Raw genomic sequence first — 16,509 nt, 5'->3', positions numbered from 1 at the left:
GCAAAGGGCATCTCTCTTTTCCTACTTACTTAATATTTTTATTTAATATTTAATTAAATCACATAAATACACTAACAGATAAAACTGACATAGCTGGGTCTGGGGACAAGCTCAGTGATTTCTGGTCAGCCTGGGGCTGCAGATAGAATAGAAGCTGTAGGTATTTATAAATCTTTTAACCACCTGGGAACCTTTCACCCTTCTGTGGCCTGATCCACTGACATGTGTAAAAGAGTGATTGAAGAGAGTGGGTTAGTCCAGTAAATCAATTAAGCCAGAGAGTTGATTAAATGTAGGTCAGCCAAGAGAGCTTCAGCCACACTAAGGTGGCACAGGTGATGATTTAAAGGTTGATGCAGGTTTCATTGAGGCAGACGGAGGCAGGTCTACATGGCATAGGAGGACTTGGGGGAACTTCATGAAAGTAGTGTCACTTCAGCAGACCAGTTAGACAAGGCATCCCGGGTACAGATCTAGCATGATCAAAGGAATGTATGACCCATCTGAATAACTTCATGGTCTAAAACATTGGGGTGGAAAGCCTTTATTTTAGTGATAAGCACATGTCTTATTTCTGAGACTAAGCACCTAGTTTTTAGTCTCCATAGATCTTTCTGATACTTCGTCTCTGTCTTGCTCTGAGTGTGGATGATAAACTATGCAGAAATCCAGCTTTTCCTCCTTTGTGTTCTCAGCTATCTAAAACCTTCCCAGGGTCTCACCTGCTGCTGATAGAATAGCCAGTCCTAAGTAACTGAGCTGCCTTCCCACATTTCTAGCATGAGCCTGCTCCTGACTTACTGTCATAGTATTCATCAAACTACTGCTGGACCTCTCTGATACCATGACTATCATTTCTCCCCCTCTCCTGTCATCTTGGGGACTAAAACCCCCATGAAGTAGAGGATCATCTCTGCCTTGTTCAACTCTACATTTATAGTGTCTAATACAGTACCTTGTCTTAAGTAGGATCTCATTAAAAATTTTGTTGAATATATGAAAGATTTAATTTAATAAAAGGCAGCATACCATAGCCTCAATATTGGCTGTTCCCCTGTGTCTGAAACACCCTTCCCTAGCTCTCCACAGGTCTAGCTCCTTCTGTCCTTCAGGTACCAGTTAAACCTCATTTCCTTGAACATTTCTTCATTGACCATTTTGCTAAAGCAGCCACAAACTCCCCTTAAACCTCACAACAGGGTTTGTTTGTTGCTTTTTAGAACAATGGTTCTACAAAAGTGAACACTATGTCTGTTTTTCTTTTCTGCTGATTCTTCATGCCAAGCACTAAACCACCTACTCCTGGACTTAGTAAATAAATGATTAAATGGGTGAACTATGATCCAAGTTTCAGAAAAAAAAAAAAAGAAAGAAACATGGGCTTGGGTCTTCACTGTGCATTTACCAAATGCATGACTGTGAGTTGCCTGATTTACTGAAACTCTTCGATTTTCAGTATCTTCATATGTATAATGGAATGAAAATAGCATCGTATTCCCTCTTATAATTAATGTGAGGTTTCAATTAGACAATGAATAGGAAGCACTTCGTATGCTACATAATGTGTGATCGACAACAATAAGATATTGTTTATAACTCCAGAACAAGTCTCTCCCCAGTGCCTGGACCTTGGCTCCAGTTAACGCCACTTCGCCTGCAGTGGAGAGAAAGAGGTTAATGAGAAGTCTCTCCATTTGTGAGAGCCTGAAAGTGGCGAGCTCTTCCTGAAGCTGTTCAGAAACACTCTGCTATGTGTAAGCCCAAAAGTGCTGTCTGATTCACAGGGCTGCCCTGCTACCTTTATCTTCACTGCTATAAGCATTTGCATAAAATAAAGATCCTGAATTCCTCACTGTTTTCACCTTGACTTCCCCTCGGGGTGCACTGTAGCAACTGATGCCTGTGAAACCATTTTGATGGCACGAATAGAGTATGTTATGTGAGATGAGAGGGGAATCCAGACAGAAGCCACTAATGGACTTTGAATCAATCCAGGGTCTCTTTTCATGCAAATGGAAATCTCGGGGAGAAAAAGATGTGCAGAACGTGAGCACAAAGGCCACCCAGGGCCACAGTCTGGCTCCAGGAGAGAAGCTGGTACTTCTGATCCCCAAAGCCAGAAAAGGATATATTGCACCCCAGCAGGAGTTGGGAATCGTATTAAAGAGCAAACTTTCCTATTTTATTTCAGAGTGTGTTTTCAGGGAATTTAAATGATGTTTCTCAGGCAGTGAACAAATGTGAGGGAAACAAAAGTGTTGAAAATGGGCTTTTATAAGCAGACTCCAGGCAAATTCCCATGTTTTGCAGAAAATGCTTTACAAAGGGAGGAGCTGGGATGATTGCCAGTAGCACAACTGGCTGGAGGCTGGCAAGCCTGGGTGCTTGAGAATTTTGCCAGTAAAATTTCATTTTCAAAGTGTCCCATGAAAGCATAGATGACTTGAGGATCTAATGAGTGTTGCCATGTAAAGACTCTATTTAATAATTTTGTTTTCTTTTTAGAGACAGAGTCTCACTGTGTTGCCCAGGCTGGAGTACAGTGGCATGATCATAGCTCACTGCAGCCTTGAACTCCTGGGCTTAAATGATCCTAGAAACTATTTCCCCAATGTTCTCTACCAGGGACATTACTGGTCACTGCAGAAAATGTATCCATGAGCTGGATACAGCCCCTGCCTTCTCTATGTTCACAAGTTTGCTCGAAAAATATTTACTTAGAACCTGCTACTCTCAAGCACTGAGGAAGTTGCTGAGGATCCTGAGTGAACAAAGCAGACAGAATCAGTCTTCAAAGCATCTACATCTATAGCCTTGTTAGGGGAACCAGAAAACTAAACTTGTGTGATGAGCTTTACAAGAAGGGAAGTCAGAGAATAAAAAGGTTCTGTGTTGCAGGGCAATGGTACACAGACCTCTCAAAGGAAAGAACATTAAGCAACTTTAAAGCAGAACTCTGAAGAATGATTCGGAGCTGTGAAAAACTGGGGAGAGATTTATGAAGACTCCGAGTTAAGAAAGTGATTGGACAATAGCTCACACATGTAATTCCAGCGCTTTGGGAGATTGAGGCAGGTGGATCACTTGAGGTCAGGAGTTCGAGACTAACCTGGCCAGCATGGTGAAACCCCGTCTCTACTAAAAATACAAAAAAAAAAAAATAGCTAGGTGTGGTGGCAGGTACCTGTAATCTCAGCTACTCAGAAGGCTGAGGCAGGAGAATTGCTTGAATCCAGAGGCAGAGGTTGCGGTGAACCAAGATCTTGCCACTGTACTCCAGCCTGGGTCAAAGAGTGACACTCCATCTCAAAAAAAATAAAAAAGAAAGAAAGTGATTGGAGATTTTAAGGAAGTAAAAGGCTTTCTTTGTGCTTTTTGCCAAAAATGAGAGGGAAAGGAAGGAGTGACTGGAATCCCAAACAGTGGTCAGTAGGTATTGTAAGGGGTTTGGAATTTCTCCTAAGAACAGCAGGGTTTAAATTCGGAAAGTGGCATAATAGGGACTAAGAGATACGTTAAAACCAAAAGTAAGTCAGGCAATCTATGGGATTGACCTGCCTATGAGAATACAGATTCATATCCTCCAAGAAGACAATGGACATATGATCATACATGATCACCACAGGCTTCCTGTTTCACATTCATTTACTCCTGAGCCATTGTCCCATCCCAGATTTGTTCACTGATAGAATCTCCCCTTTTAAATTTAGTGTTTGTATTCAATCTACTTTAGTATTCTTGCTGTATATTCTGGCACTAGCCCATCCACACTCTCTTTTCATTGCAAGACAATGTAGTTGTCCTGTCCACTCCCATTCTGACCATTTCCAGGCTCTTTTTCTGGTTGTGTCATTCCTGCCTGTGCCTAGGTAGCTGCGGAAACCCTCCTGCTCTGTGCTGAAATCATAAGGTCAAGCAAGGGCCTGGATTTGCTTCATAATGATAGCCCAAGGATGACTAATAAATAGGTTTCATTTTCTTGGTTAATTCCATTCAATTAGTGATGCCTGCCAGTGCTGTTTTTGGAGGCTGAGCAAGAGCCAGTGTTTAAGTCAATTAACGATGTCTACATGGACAGAAGTAAGAAAGTTAAGCAGTGCACGCTGGGGTCATTTTTCTTCCCCAGTCCAGAGTAAACATTAATACCTGCCTATGGGAAGTCCACTCAGGTAGATCCAAGGCTCCATCCTTTATAAGTCCAGAAACCCAGGAGTCCTCTTGATACCCATCTTTCACAGTCCTAATTCCTACAAGTCTCCCTCCCATGTGCCCATGTTTCTCCATCTCCACTGCCATGAATTTGGTCTAAGTTACCTTCATCTCTTGCCTGAATGATTACATTAACCATTTAATTCCTTTTATTCTTCCTTCCCTCTATATTAGCCATTTCATTGAATCTACTCTTTTCTGTATTTCAGTTGAAATTATGTTGAAAAAAATCTAAATGTGATCATTTCTCTGATCTCCAAGCCAAACACTTTAGTTGCTTCTGGTAACTCTCGAGATAAACACCCAGCAAGGCCCAGCATGTCTCCATCCCCTCACCCTACTCCACTCCACTGCATTTGACTGGACACTAGCCATGATCCTTCTTTTGGTTTCTCAAGCATGCTGTGCCCTCACCAATCAGGCCTTTGCACATACTGCTCTCTTCTGTGAGAATGGTATTCCACAACCATTAGCACACACATAAACACATTTGTACATGCTCACACACACACCCTTCAATTAACTGCTCATCTAAGTTCATCCTTTCACTCTGGACTCTCAATGAACCATTTGTGTCTCTTTCACATAGTTGTATAATTATTTCTATGCTTATTTGATTACTACCTCAACTCTCCCGCCAGACCACGAAGTCATCATGTCTTGCTTTGTCTGTTCACCAATGTTCTCTATCTATTGCTGTGCTTGGCACTAGAAACGGTTACAGGAATTATGAGTCATAGCTTTATAGCTACTTTATTTTCTGTTAAATGTTACATTAAGATAAATTTTTAATGAAGAGGATGATTAAAGGAAGAATGTGTAAATTGTATATCTATACTCACCCATTTTTCCTGTAACCAAGAAAACCATATGAACATTTCTGTTAGCAAAAGTCAACATTGTAATTACTAAATCAAAGGTAGACAATTCCAATGTCTCCTGTAAGACAGTTTCAAATCTTCCATAAATCTATGCAAATAGAGAGCATGTTAATACATGTCAATATATACTTTAATATTGTTTAATATTTTAAAAACCAGTAATACAATAAGGGTTTAATTTTCAAATGTACAATATCATATACTCTCTCACTTCACAATTATTACTTGTAGAACAGTGAACTGAAAAGACAAGGATCAGTTACATCAAGTTCATAGTTACAGAACTCCTACAACAAATATATATTGAGGCCCTATATAAACCAGGTGTTATTCTAGGTGCTGGGATTATTGTATTGAACAAAAGAGACAAAAGGCATATCATCATAAAGCTCATATCTAAGTGAAATAGATAGACAATAAACAAGATAAGTTAATAAAATATGTAGAAAATTAAATAATGATGAGTCCTAAGAAAGAAAAAATAAATAGGAAAGGAGCATGATATGGTTTGGCTGTTTCCCCACCCAAATCTCACCTTGAATTGTAATAATCCCCACATGTCAAGGACAGGGCCAGGTGGAGATGATTGAATCATAGAGGCAGTTTCCCCCATACTGTTCTCCTGTTAGTGAGTAAGTCTCACGAGATCTGGTGGTTCTATAAACATGAGTTCCCCGCACAAGCCTCTCTTGCCTGCCGCCATGGAAGATGAACTTTTGCTCTTCCTTTGTCTTCTGCCATGATTGTGAGGGCTCCCAGCCATGTGGAATCCATTAAACTTCTTTCCTTTATTAATTACCCAGTCTCAGATATGTCTTTATTAACAGCATGAGAAGAGGCTAATACAGAGCACATGAAATGAGAGGCCAGGAGCATGTGACCACTGAGATATGGGCATAAGGGGAGGTCTCCACAAGAGGGTAACTTTTGCATAAAGACCTCAAGAAACTGGGGTGCATTCATTATCGCTTATTCATTCAATTATCTACAATTATTTATAAACTGGGCTGTTTTAATGTCTGAAACTGTCTGGTTTTACTATCCACTTGCTTATAAAGCATCATCTATGAACAAATAGATTTATTCACATATTTTTTGTGGGCCTTAGGGTATGTCCTGGGTGCTCCCAAAGGATTATGTTGCTCACTAAGCACCACTTTTCCCACATGTCATAACCCAAAGACATCCAGGAGAATGGTGCAAACTGTTGGTAGATCTACCATTCTGGGGTCTGGAGGACAGTGGCCCTCTTCTCACAGCTCCACTAGATGGTGCCCCAGTAGGGACTCAGTGTGGGGGCTCCGGCCCCACATTTCCCTGCTGCACTGCCCTAGCAGAGGTTCTCCCTGAATGCCCCGTCCCTGTAGCAAGCTACTGCCTGAGAATCCAGGTATTTCCAATACATCTTCTGAAATACAGAAGGCAGAGGTTCCCAAACCCCAATTCTTAACTTCTATGTACTTGCAGGCTCAACACCATGTGGAAGCTGCCAAGACTTGGGCCTTGCACCCTCTGAAACCACGGCCTGAGCTCTACATTGGCCCCTTTCAGCCACATCTGGAGCTGCTGGGACACAGGGCACCAAGTCCCTAGGCTACACATAGTATGGGCACCCTGGGCCTGGCCCATGAAACCATTTTCTCCTAGGCCTCTTGATCTGTGATGGGAGGTGTTGCCATGAAGACCTCTGACATGCCCTGGAGAAATTTTCCCCATTGTCATGGGGATTAACATTCAGCTCCTTGTTACTTATGCAAATTTCTGCAGGCAGCTTGAATTTCTCCTCAGAAAATTGGTTTTTCTTTTCTATCACATTATCAGGCTGCAAATTTTCCAAACTTTTATTCTCTGCTTCCCTTATAAAACCGAATGACTTTAACAACACCCAAGTCACCTCTTGAATGCTTTTCTGCTTTAAAATTTCTTCCCCCAGATACCCTAAATCATTTCTCTCAAGTTCAAATTTCCACAAATCTCTAGGGCAGCAGCAAAATGCCGCCAGTGTCTTTGCTAAAGCATAACAAGAGTCACCTTTGCTCCAGTTCCCGAAAATTTCCTCATCTCCCTCTGAGACCATCTCAGCCAGGACCTTATTGTCCATGTCATTATCAGCACTTTGGTCAAAGTCATTCAACAAGTCTCTAGGGAGTTCCAAACTTTCTCACATTTTCCTGTCTTGTTCTGAGCCCTCCAGACTGTTCCAACCTCTGCCTGTTACCCAGTTCCAAAGTTGCTTCCACATTTTGGGGTATCTTTTCAGCAGTGCCCCACTCCCAGTCCCGATTTATTATATTTATCTGTTTTCATGCTACTGGTAAAGATATACCCGAGACTGGGTAATTTATACAGGAAAAAAGGTTTAATTGGACTTACAGTTCCACATGGCTGGGGAAGCCTCATGATCATGGCAGAAAGCAAGGAGGAGCACATCACATCTTACATGGATGGCTGCAGGCAAAGAGAGCCAAGTGAAAGGGTTTTTTCCTTATCAAACCATCAAATCTAGTGAGACTCATTCACTACCATGAGAACAGTAAGGAAGAAATCACCCCTACGATTCAATTATCTCCCACCGAGTCCCTCCCACAACATGTGGGAATTATGTGAGTACAATTTAAGATGAGATTTTGATGGGGTCAGAGCCAAACCATACCACAAGGCATTATTCTGGGCCTTGGATACAAAAAGATGACCTCAAAGGGCTCCGAGTTTACCAACTGGTATATAAGCAGACAGGTGCCATGTGGCGTAATAAATGCTGTGAGAAAGATCTGAGCAAAGGAACATGCTATTGGAGATAGTGACTAATCCCCTTCACCACGGAAATGAGATTTACCCTAAAATTTGAAGGTGAGTAGGAGTCCATCTGCAAACCACAGGAAATGACAATGGAGAAAGGATATTTAAGGACAGAAGAATAGTAGCACACGTTGTAGTAACCTGTGCTCAGTTTAACACAATAAATAGCCCACGATCTCCTGCTCAGAGTAGAGGATGTGTGGATAGACAAGTCTATCCCTCATTACAGGATCCTAGAGTGTGTTGGGGGTGGGAGAAGAAAACAAGGGTTAGCCAAGCAGAGCTGCGCTTTTCCATTCAAAGATACAAATTTAGTTCCACAGGTTTTTGTTTGTTTGTTTGTTTGTTTTTATTTATTTATTTTTTTGAGGCAAGGTCTTTCTCTGTTGCCCAGGCTGGAGTGCAGTGGCACAAACACAGCTCATTGCAGTCTCGACCTCCCTGGCTCAAACGATCCTCCTACCTCAGCCTCCCAAGTATCTGGGACTATAGGCACATGCCACCATGCCTGGCTAATTTTTAAATTTTTTGTAGAGATGAGGTCTTGACATGTTGCCCAGGCTAGTCTCAAACTCCTGTGCTCAAGCGTTCTTCCCAACTCAGCCACCCAAAGTGCTGGGATTACAGGCCTTAGCAACCACACTCGGCCTGGCTCCACACATTTGACTTCAGATGAATTGCATTTAATAACGACTTCCCTAGGCATTTCTTCACATCAGAAAATCTAATGCAGCGTCCACGTGTCTGAAAAGCAGCTGAGTTCCACAAAAGGAAACCCACTATGGGTCTTGTTAGATTGCAATTGTAAAGTTTCTTAATTTTTCATTTAAAAAATGTTTTAGTTTGCATAATGTATGGTAGCAACAGTTTTTGGCACCATTTGACATATTTTCATTGATTTCTTTTAACTGTACTATTCTGTTTTATTTTTTATTTTTAGTTTAAGGATTCAATTAAGTAATCATTGAGTATCATGTGTATGTTTTGTTTAACGGTGGACGTAATTGTGTACCTCTAATTTCAGTGGTAACTACATTTTCAATTTCTGAAAATGGGGCTTGGAGGGATTTTTTTTTAGGAATGGCTTTCTCTGATAAGGTGAAGGGAAAGCTTCCAACTGGCTCTGGGGTCTGATAGACTAGATACTGGCCCTTCTTTGCTGTATAACCTTGAGAAACTACTTCTTCGAGCCTTCGTTTTCTCATTTGTTAATCTACAATGAGTTATTTCTGCCATGGAGTTATGTTGAATGTCACATGAAATTATGTATGAATCTCTTAACTCAGTCCCTGGCCCACAGTAGTTGCTTCAGAGCCAACTAGATGGTAGCTCTGAAGTAGGACTGCGTATGTTTCCACGCCATTCTGGGAGCCTGTCAGTCTCTACCTGTAAAATCTCCCTCTAGGATCTTGGCTGTCTTACTCTCTTGTATCTATATATCTCCCATATCTAGAAATGAACTGACATGTAATATGTTCTCAATAAATATTTGTTAAATGAATAAATAAATATAATGTTTGAAACCTCACCCATTTTTCAGGAACCCTCCTTAGAAACTCCTCCCTCATCTTCCTTAATGAACAATGGTTCTTTCCTCCTCTGAGGCTTTGTTACATGCTGTTAGCTCCAATCATAGGAATATCCCACGTGCTGCCTTAATTTATAATTTTCTGAAGAGCCATGTGGATCAGATAAGAGGTGATTAGAATACATTATGTAGGAACTGCAGTCGTTAGAGATATTTTGGGAGTCAGGAGAATTTGGTTTCAATTCTTTGCTATTTATGATCTAGGTCCTCATGTTGCTAGGTGATCAGTTTACTATAACCATGTTTTTGTTTTATTTGGGAAATAACCTGTTTTGTGGAACTATAGTAAAGGTTGAGTATAATAATGTGCTTAGTAGTGCTTGCCACAGGATAAGCCAGCATTTCTCAATCCTACCTGAGTATCCCAAAACCTAAGGAGTTTTAAAACCCCACCTGCTTGACCATTTTTTTCAGAGTCCAATTCAGTAGGTCTGGGCGAGGTCAGGGCAGCTGCGCTTTTATGACCCTTCAAAACATTCTGAGGAATGGTCAGAGCACAGAATCCATGGGATAGTCTCATAAATATGTCCATGGACTTGCATTTCAGGGAGGAACGTCTTCTTAACTAGGTCCTGTGAATGAATACCTTTCTTGTGTCTCTCTTCAGTTCCCATGTCTTCCCTACACTTGGATCATTTTATTTGCTGCATCACCACCTTTTTATCTCCTGTGCCATTCTCTTCCTAACATACGTTCTTCCATTTTTCTCATTCTGGTTATTAAAACATCACTGTAATACAGCACTAGTGTAAGGATGATTTGCAATCAAACACTTTTACAAATGACCGTGGGGTCCCGGAATGTGTGTGGATTGTGTATTACAGCTCTATTGCCTCCCTTACAAGTGCAGATGCAGTGGCATCTTAATTAAACATCCCCAGCCATTGACAGAGCACTAGTGCCCCTCAAAGCTGTGATTAGCACCTACTCCCACCCAGCAGCAATTGAGAGAACAGGGCCACAAGTACCTGGGAAGTTGACAAATGGCACAAATGAACACAAAATGGACATGATGTTGGGGCATTTGCAGAAAACATGCCTCTTAGTCCTGTGATGGGATAGCACTCAAGAGAAGAAAGGGCTTCATCATATGTCGTTCAATGGGCACTTCATTAATAAAGCCTTTTGCATGAGAGGCAGGGTTAAGTAGAGGTGAGAGGAGGGAAAAGGATTTGATGCCAGGCCCCTCACATATTTTATTGCATTGAATTCTCACAGCAACCTGTTGAACTAGATGATATTAGTGCTATTAATATTTGCCAAATTAGGGAACTAAGGCACAGAAAGATGAGGTAGTTTGCCTAATGCCACATGAATATCCAATGATAGAGTCGGAATCTAAACTTCTCCATCAGACTCAATCCAAGACTTTTCCCATCTCACCAAGAATCCCAGCAAGGAATAACAAGGGAAAGGACCGCATCCTGCAACTGCCGCTTGATTAACTGTTCAGGTTGTGCCGGTAACTTAATCTCTCCTGGACTCAGTCTGTCCATTATATGAAAATGATTATTTCTGCAAGTTGATTGTCAGGGTTTCAAGAGAAACACATGAAAGAATGAATGGTGACAATGCTTAATACCTATAAATAAATAACTACAAGGAGATTAACTGTTTGGGTTGTACAAGTAACTTAATCTCTCCTGGACTCAGTCTGTCCATTATATGAAAATGATTATTTCTGCAAGCTGATTATCAGGGTTTCAAGAGAAACACATGAAAGAATGAATGGTAACAATGCTTAATACCCGTAAATAACTACAAAGATATGAGGAACTGTGGTGATTAGAATGTGCTTGTCTTAAACTCAGTTTGACACTATAGTAAACCATAGACCGAGAGAAATTTTAACTCTCTACAGTGATATGCCTCAACTAGATACTTCCACATGACCTATTCTGATCATATCAATGATAATTACCCTATTTTCTGTTATTCAACTAAAAGTATTAAACTTCATCTATCACAGTAAACCATGTAACCAAGTAAACCATGTGTCAGAAGCCAGCCTCTTGCCTAGTTTCCACAACACAAGGACTTTTTAGAATTCAATTCATGTTGCTAGTTAACCCATTCCTTTGCTTTTATGTATAGTGGGGATCACAATAGAAAGTATATTATTGTCTGGTGTTAGGAACCCACTTTCTGGCTGCGTGCGTCTCACTTCCTCTCATCTTTGATAAAGAGCTAGTGCCTTGTAAGCCTGGTTTCTTTTGTATGTTCCTTGTTTCTATAAGTGTGGCTCATTCTCCCAGGCAACCAAATTCAAAACTAGCTGCCATGATGGGCACACCCTCTTTCTTTCCTGCCATCTAGGTTGCCAATTCTATGAATCTTACCTCACCTGGACATTCCAGGAGCTTCCCAACCTGGTCCTTCTGTCTCCAACCTTGGCTCCTCCCCAGAACACATTCTCCAAATCCCAGTTAAAGTGATCTTTTAAAACATGAATCCACTTATGTCACTCTGCTACTTAGTACCATTTAGTGGTTTTCAGTTGTAGTTGGAATTAAACACAAACATCATATGTTCACCTGCAAGATCTAGCTACACCTCCAACCTCATTGCTATCACCACCCTCCAGCCACACCACTGCTCTTTTCTGCCTCAGGATATTTGTCGTTATTATTTTTAATTCCTGGATTTCTCCTTGCACTACACAGGACTGACTCCTTCCAAATTTTCAGGTCTCAATTTTAAATATCAGTTCCTTGGTAAGGCCATTCTTAATCCCTGATATGAATCGCTGTCATCAACAATTGTACTCTCTCATCATGACCTGTTTTTGCATGGCACTCATCACATTTTGTGAATATGTGTAGGTATCTTTGGGTATGTAATACTTAATGTATCTTCCTTATTAGAATGCAAGCTCTACCATAGTCAGAATCACATCCATTTGGCTCACCACTATATATCCAACATCCAGCAGAGTGCCTGGCAAGTAATAAGTACTCAGTAAATATTTGTCATATTCATAGAATGGTATGAAATTATCAATTCCAAATGAAGTTCATCCAAAAGTCCCATGACTTCTCCACTCTCCACCCTCCCATCTGAGACTCGCTGGTCAGCCTAACAGGACTGTCCCTCTTCATTTGTTCCAGGAGCGGCTCGTGCTTTCTGTACTCCCCCGGTTTGTTGTCCTGGAAATGATCAACGACATGACCAATGTGGAAGACGAGCACCTGCAGCACCAGTTCCATCGGATCTACATCCATCGCTATGAGAATGTCAGGTGAGAAATGCAACACCTTTGCCCCAGCTCTCAGCGTGATCCATGTGTGTTTGGGTGCTCTCATCGCACTTCCGTGACTTCTGTCTGCCTGAATGTCAGCACCTTTCCTCATTTGGTTGATTAATTCATTACCTGGTGATTATTCATCAGAGAGTTCTACATTTCCAAATTAAGACTGGGGAAGAATGTCACAGAATAAAATTATATTCGCTGGTTGACCTACTGCCTAGCTCTCCTATAGTAGGCATGTCTGTCTTTACATTTTGAGTGGGAAAGGCAAATACCTTTTAAACTATGATAAGAAAAATAATCCCAGAATGTAATCTGGGGGTTTCAGTTGTGATCACATACCTCTCCTCCTTGTATTTCTCATAAGTGTGTTTAAAACAATACAAAAGGATGACAGTTTATTTTCCTTTGCAAACATAATTTTAGTCAACCATCCATCTATCCATCCACCCATCCATCCATCAATGTATCTTCCCACTCACTGCCCCATCCATGCATCAGTGCCCTCTATGTGCCCAGCACAACACTGGACACCATGGCATGTAATGAAAATCAAAGGGTGAACTCCATGGTGAGGCAGACCAGCTTTAAAATTCCAATTCTGCCTATTCCTTATTTGTGATCTTGGGAAATTTATTTACCTGAATCTCAAAATTCTTCTCTGTAAAATGAGCATCTTCTTAGCCACTTTGCAGAGTTTTATGTGAATCATGTAAGTGAAGATTAATACAAAATATACAACAGGCAGAGTTAAGCAAGTAGTAGAGCATTCAGTATATTGTAGTTCATTTCAGACATGTTTCCTAGTTGCAGTCAAAAGAATCCAACCATGACTGATGCAAAAGAAATGTATTGGCTGGGTGTGGTGACTCATGTCTGTAATCCCAGCACTTTGGGAGGCCAAGGTGAGCGGATCACGAGGTCAAGAGATTGAGACCATCCTGGCCAACATGGTGAAACCCCCATCTCTACTAAAATACAAAATTAGCTGAGTGTGGTGGTGCATGCCTATAGTCCCAGCTACTCAGGAGGCTGAGGCAGGAGAATCGCTTGAACCCGGGAGGCAGAGGTTGCAGTGAACTGAGATTGTGCCACTGAACTCCAGCCTGGCAACAGAGCAAGACTTCATTTCAAAAAAAAAAAGGAAATGTATTGAAAGGTTATGTCATGGATTACAGAATAATTAGGGAAGAATGAGAAGTGCATGGGGGAAATGGGCCAGAATGAAGTAAGGCCACAGAGTGAAAGGCATAGGCAAAATCAAGCCAGAGCACTAGGCCAGTTGGCAGTGGCTACTGCCAACTGTCTCTGACCAGTCCATTGCTTGTGTAATCAACCCTGTCCCCTGACACGGCCTGCCACCACTGCAGTTCCTCCTGCAGCCCCAGAAACTGATATTGCTGCCTTTGCTCTGCCCTGACTTCCTGCTCCTGCTGCTTCTTTGCATCTCAAGTTAAAGCCTGGAGCAGATGGGTCTGATTGGCTGAGCCCAGTCATTTTCTTCAAGTGCCTGGAAAGCAAGTCTCTGGCATTTTCAGCTTATACAGTGGAACTGTATTTCCCACCCACCAAATATCATAAGGTAAAAATTTCCCAAACATAGAGTCAGAGTCCTTACATTAAGCAACTTCAAAAATGACAAACCTATTCTCATAGTTCCTTTCTTCCTAATGTCAGTAGGACAGAGGACAACTTTGCACTTACCAGCATCGGTAGGTGTTCTATTCCTGGCATGCAGGAACACACATTTTAAAATTCAGTAGAGATCATGATTCTAACACAACCCTTCAGCGGGCATAGCAGGATAGGTCATTCCCAGGGTCTTGTCCAAGATTTGAGCTACACTGATTTAGATGCTTGAGTTTGCAAAACAGTCCTTTGTCAAACAGCAATTCCAGTTAGAGATGTGCCCCAGATCTAGGAATTGGTCCCACACGTGATAAGAACTCTTCAACTAGTTCTAAGACAATAGGCACCTATTAATCATAATAGAGTATGGGGTTTGATTATTAAGCAGGCAACAAATGCCAAGAGATCATAAAAGGAGGAAAACCTGGGGCAAGGAGGTGGAGGGTGGGGAGAGGGAGATAGAGAAAACTTCCTGGCAGAGATGATGACTCTTCTTGGCTTTATTTGAGAAGAAGTCAGCCAAGTGAAAAACACAAATACATGAATTCTGAGCAAAAGGGTCAGCAGAAGTGAAGGCAGAGCCATGGTCCATGCAGAGAATCATAGTTGGTGTTCTATGTTCCTTCCCTGGTGGCAAAATGGCTTGACCATAAATGCAGATCCACAGAAAGCAGAAATTGCATGAATATTTGGGGGGAAAATAAATATTTAATTACATATTCATCTATAAATATATACAAATCATATAAATATATAAATAAAATATGTGGCATCTGATGAAAGTACCTGTCACCATGGAGAAAGAAGAGCGAAAAATACCCTTTAAAAGAAAAATAGGGAAAATTCAACAAGCCCTGGCGCCCACACCGACATGCTCAGGTGCCTTAAGTGCAATAAACATGTTCGGCGGTTTGCTTTTGCAGGAATCCTTTTTCAGTGCTCCCATTACCCCTGAGCAGCTAGTTTCTTCTGCCCCCACCCCTCCAACCCCCCCATTTATTTTAAGTCATCGAACTGAGTTCTTGCGCTGGAGACCCTTTTCCAGAAGTTCATGCCACAGTACATTAAAATTTCGTTTTCTGCCCTCCGTGTCTCCTCATTTTCAGAGCCGTTACTAGGGGGAGGAGAACTGAAGCAGAAACCAGCCGCCGGCCCGGTTGCTCCCGGGCTATTCTCAGAGCAGCGTGGCGAGATGCCCGCGGCTCCCGGGGGTTTCGGGAAGATGAACTCAGCTCGGGGCGGCGGGGCGTCTCCTGCCGACTGCGAGGCTGCAGGGTGCTAAAATAAGACCGGAGCCTTGAAAGCAGAGGAGGACGGTCCCTAGCCCAAGTCGGAGAACAAAGCCAACTGGCTACTCCACCCCCTTCCCCAACCCCCAAAGCAACCCCGCTGCGGTGTTGGGAGCCTTTTTGAAATCATTTCCAAACCCGTCACCCTCTTCATGGTAAACTGCCTGCTGCATTCTTTCTTCTCCCTTGCCTTTTTTTGTTTTTTTGGTTTTTTTTTTTTTTTTTTTTTTTAATTTCTAAGACTCTTAAAAAGTGCTGTACACTTCTAAGTCTTGACTTATATTTCATACCACTGTTTACCTTCATCAGGAAAGGGTATGGTTAAAGGCGCCATGCTTGGGGGCATTCCTGTGCCCACGTGGGCTGGGGTAGCCACACCCTTGGTGAGACTTCGACTGCATCACCTCACCTCGGTGGGTCTCCGTTTCCCAACCCAAAAGCTGGGCTCTTTTGAACGCTCAAGTTGATTTCAGCTATCAACCTCTGAGACTTCTCCAGGTTCACCTGAGGATCCACCTGGCCACCAGCTTTTTACTGGAAGCCATTCAGGCTCTCTATCCCACCTACCCAATTCTATTTATCTTTCCTGTTTTTTCCCCCAGATACTTAAGACACTTCTTGTATTCATTAGGGTAATGCTATCTGCTCTTTCAAATACCCTTCCAATTTCAGTGATTTTTAACGCAATCAAATTTATTCACACAAGTGTTCACTGCTGATATTACTGGTCAGTGGGTGATTCGGGGACAAAGGCTCCTTTGTTTTGTAACTACCATCCCTTGGGCCTCAAAGTTCCCTGCATTTGATTATTGGAAGGGGAAGCACAGAGTACTCACACCCACTTTTTTTTTTTTTTTTTTTTTTTTT

At 41.8% G+C, this 16,509-nt stretch overlaps 1 protein-coding gene across 1 annotated transcript in view; it reads left to right on the top strand.

Moving 5' to 3' along the window:
• ADCY8 (adenylate cyclase 8) overlaps window positions 1-16,509 on the top strand; it is a gene marked incomplete at its 5' end in the record, with an annotated part of 186,091 nt that overhangs the window by 29,229 nt on the left and 140,353 nt on the right. Inside the window, one exon of the mRNA XM_017850127.1 lies at window positions 12,585-12,715. Within this exon, the coding sequence (XP_017705616.1) occupies window positions 12,585-12,715 (131 nt within the window). The remainder of the gene's footprint in view (window positions 1-12,584; window positions 12,716-16,509) is intronic.

Source organism: Rhinopithecus bieti, unplaced genomic scaffold, assembly GCF_001698545.2.
Source record: "Rhinopithecus bieti isolate Rb0 unplaced genomic scaffold, ASM169854v2 scaffold_34238, whole genome shotgun sequence".
Lineage (NCBI taxonomy): Eukaryota > Metazoa > Chordata > Mammalia > Primates > Cercopithecidae > Rhinopithecus > Rhinopithecus bieti.
This window is presented reverse-complemented; position numbering and strand designations above follow the sequence as displayed.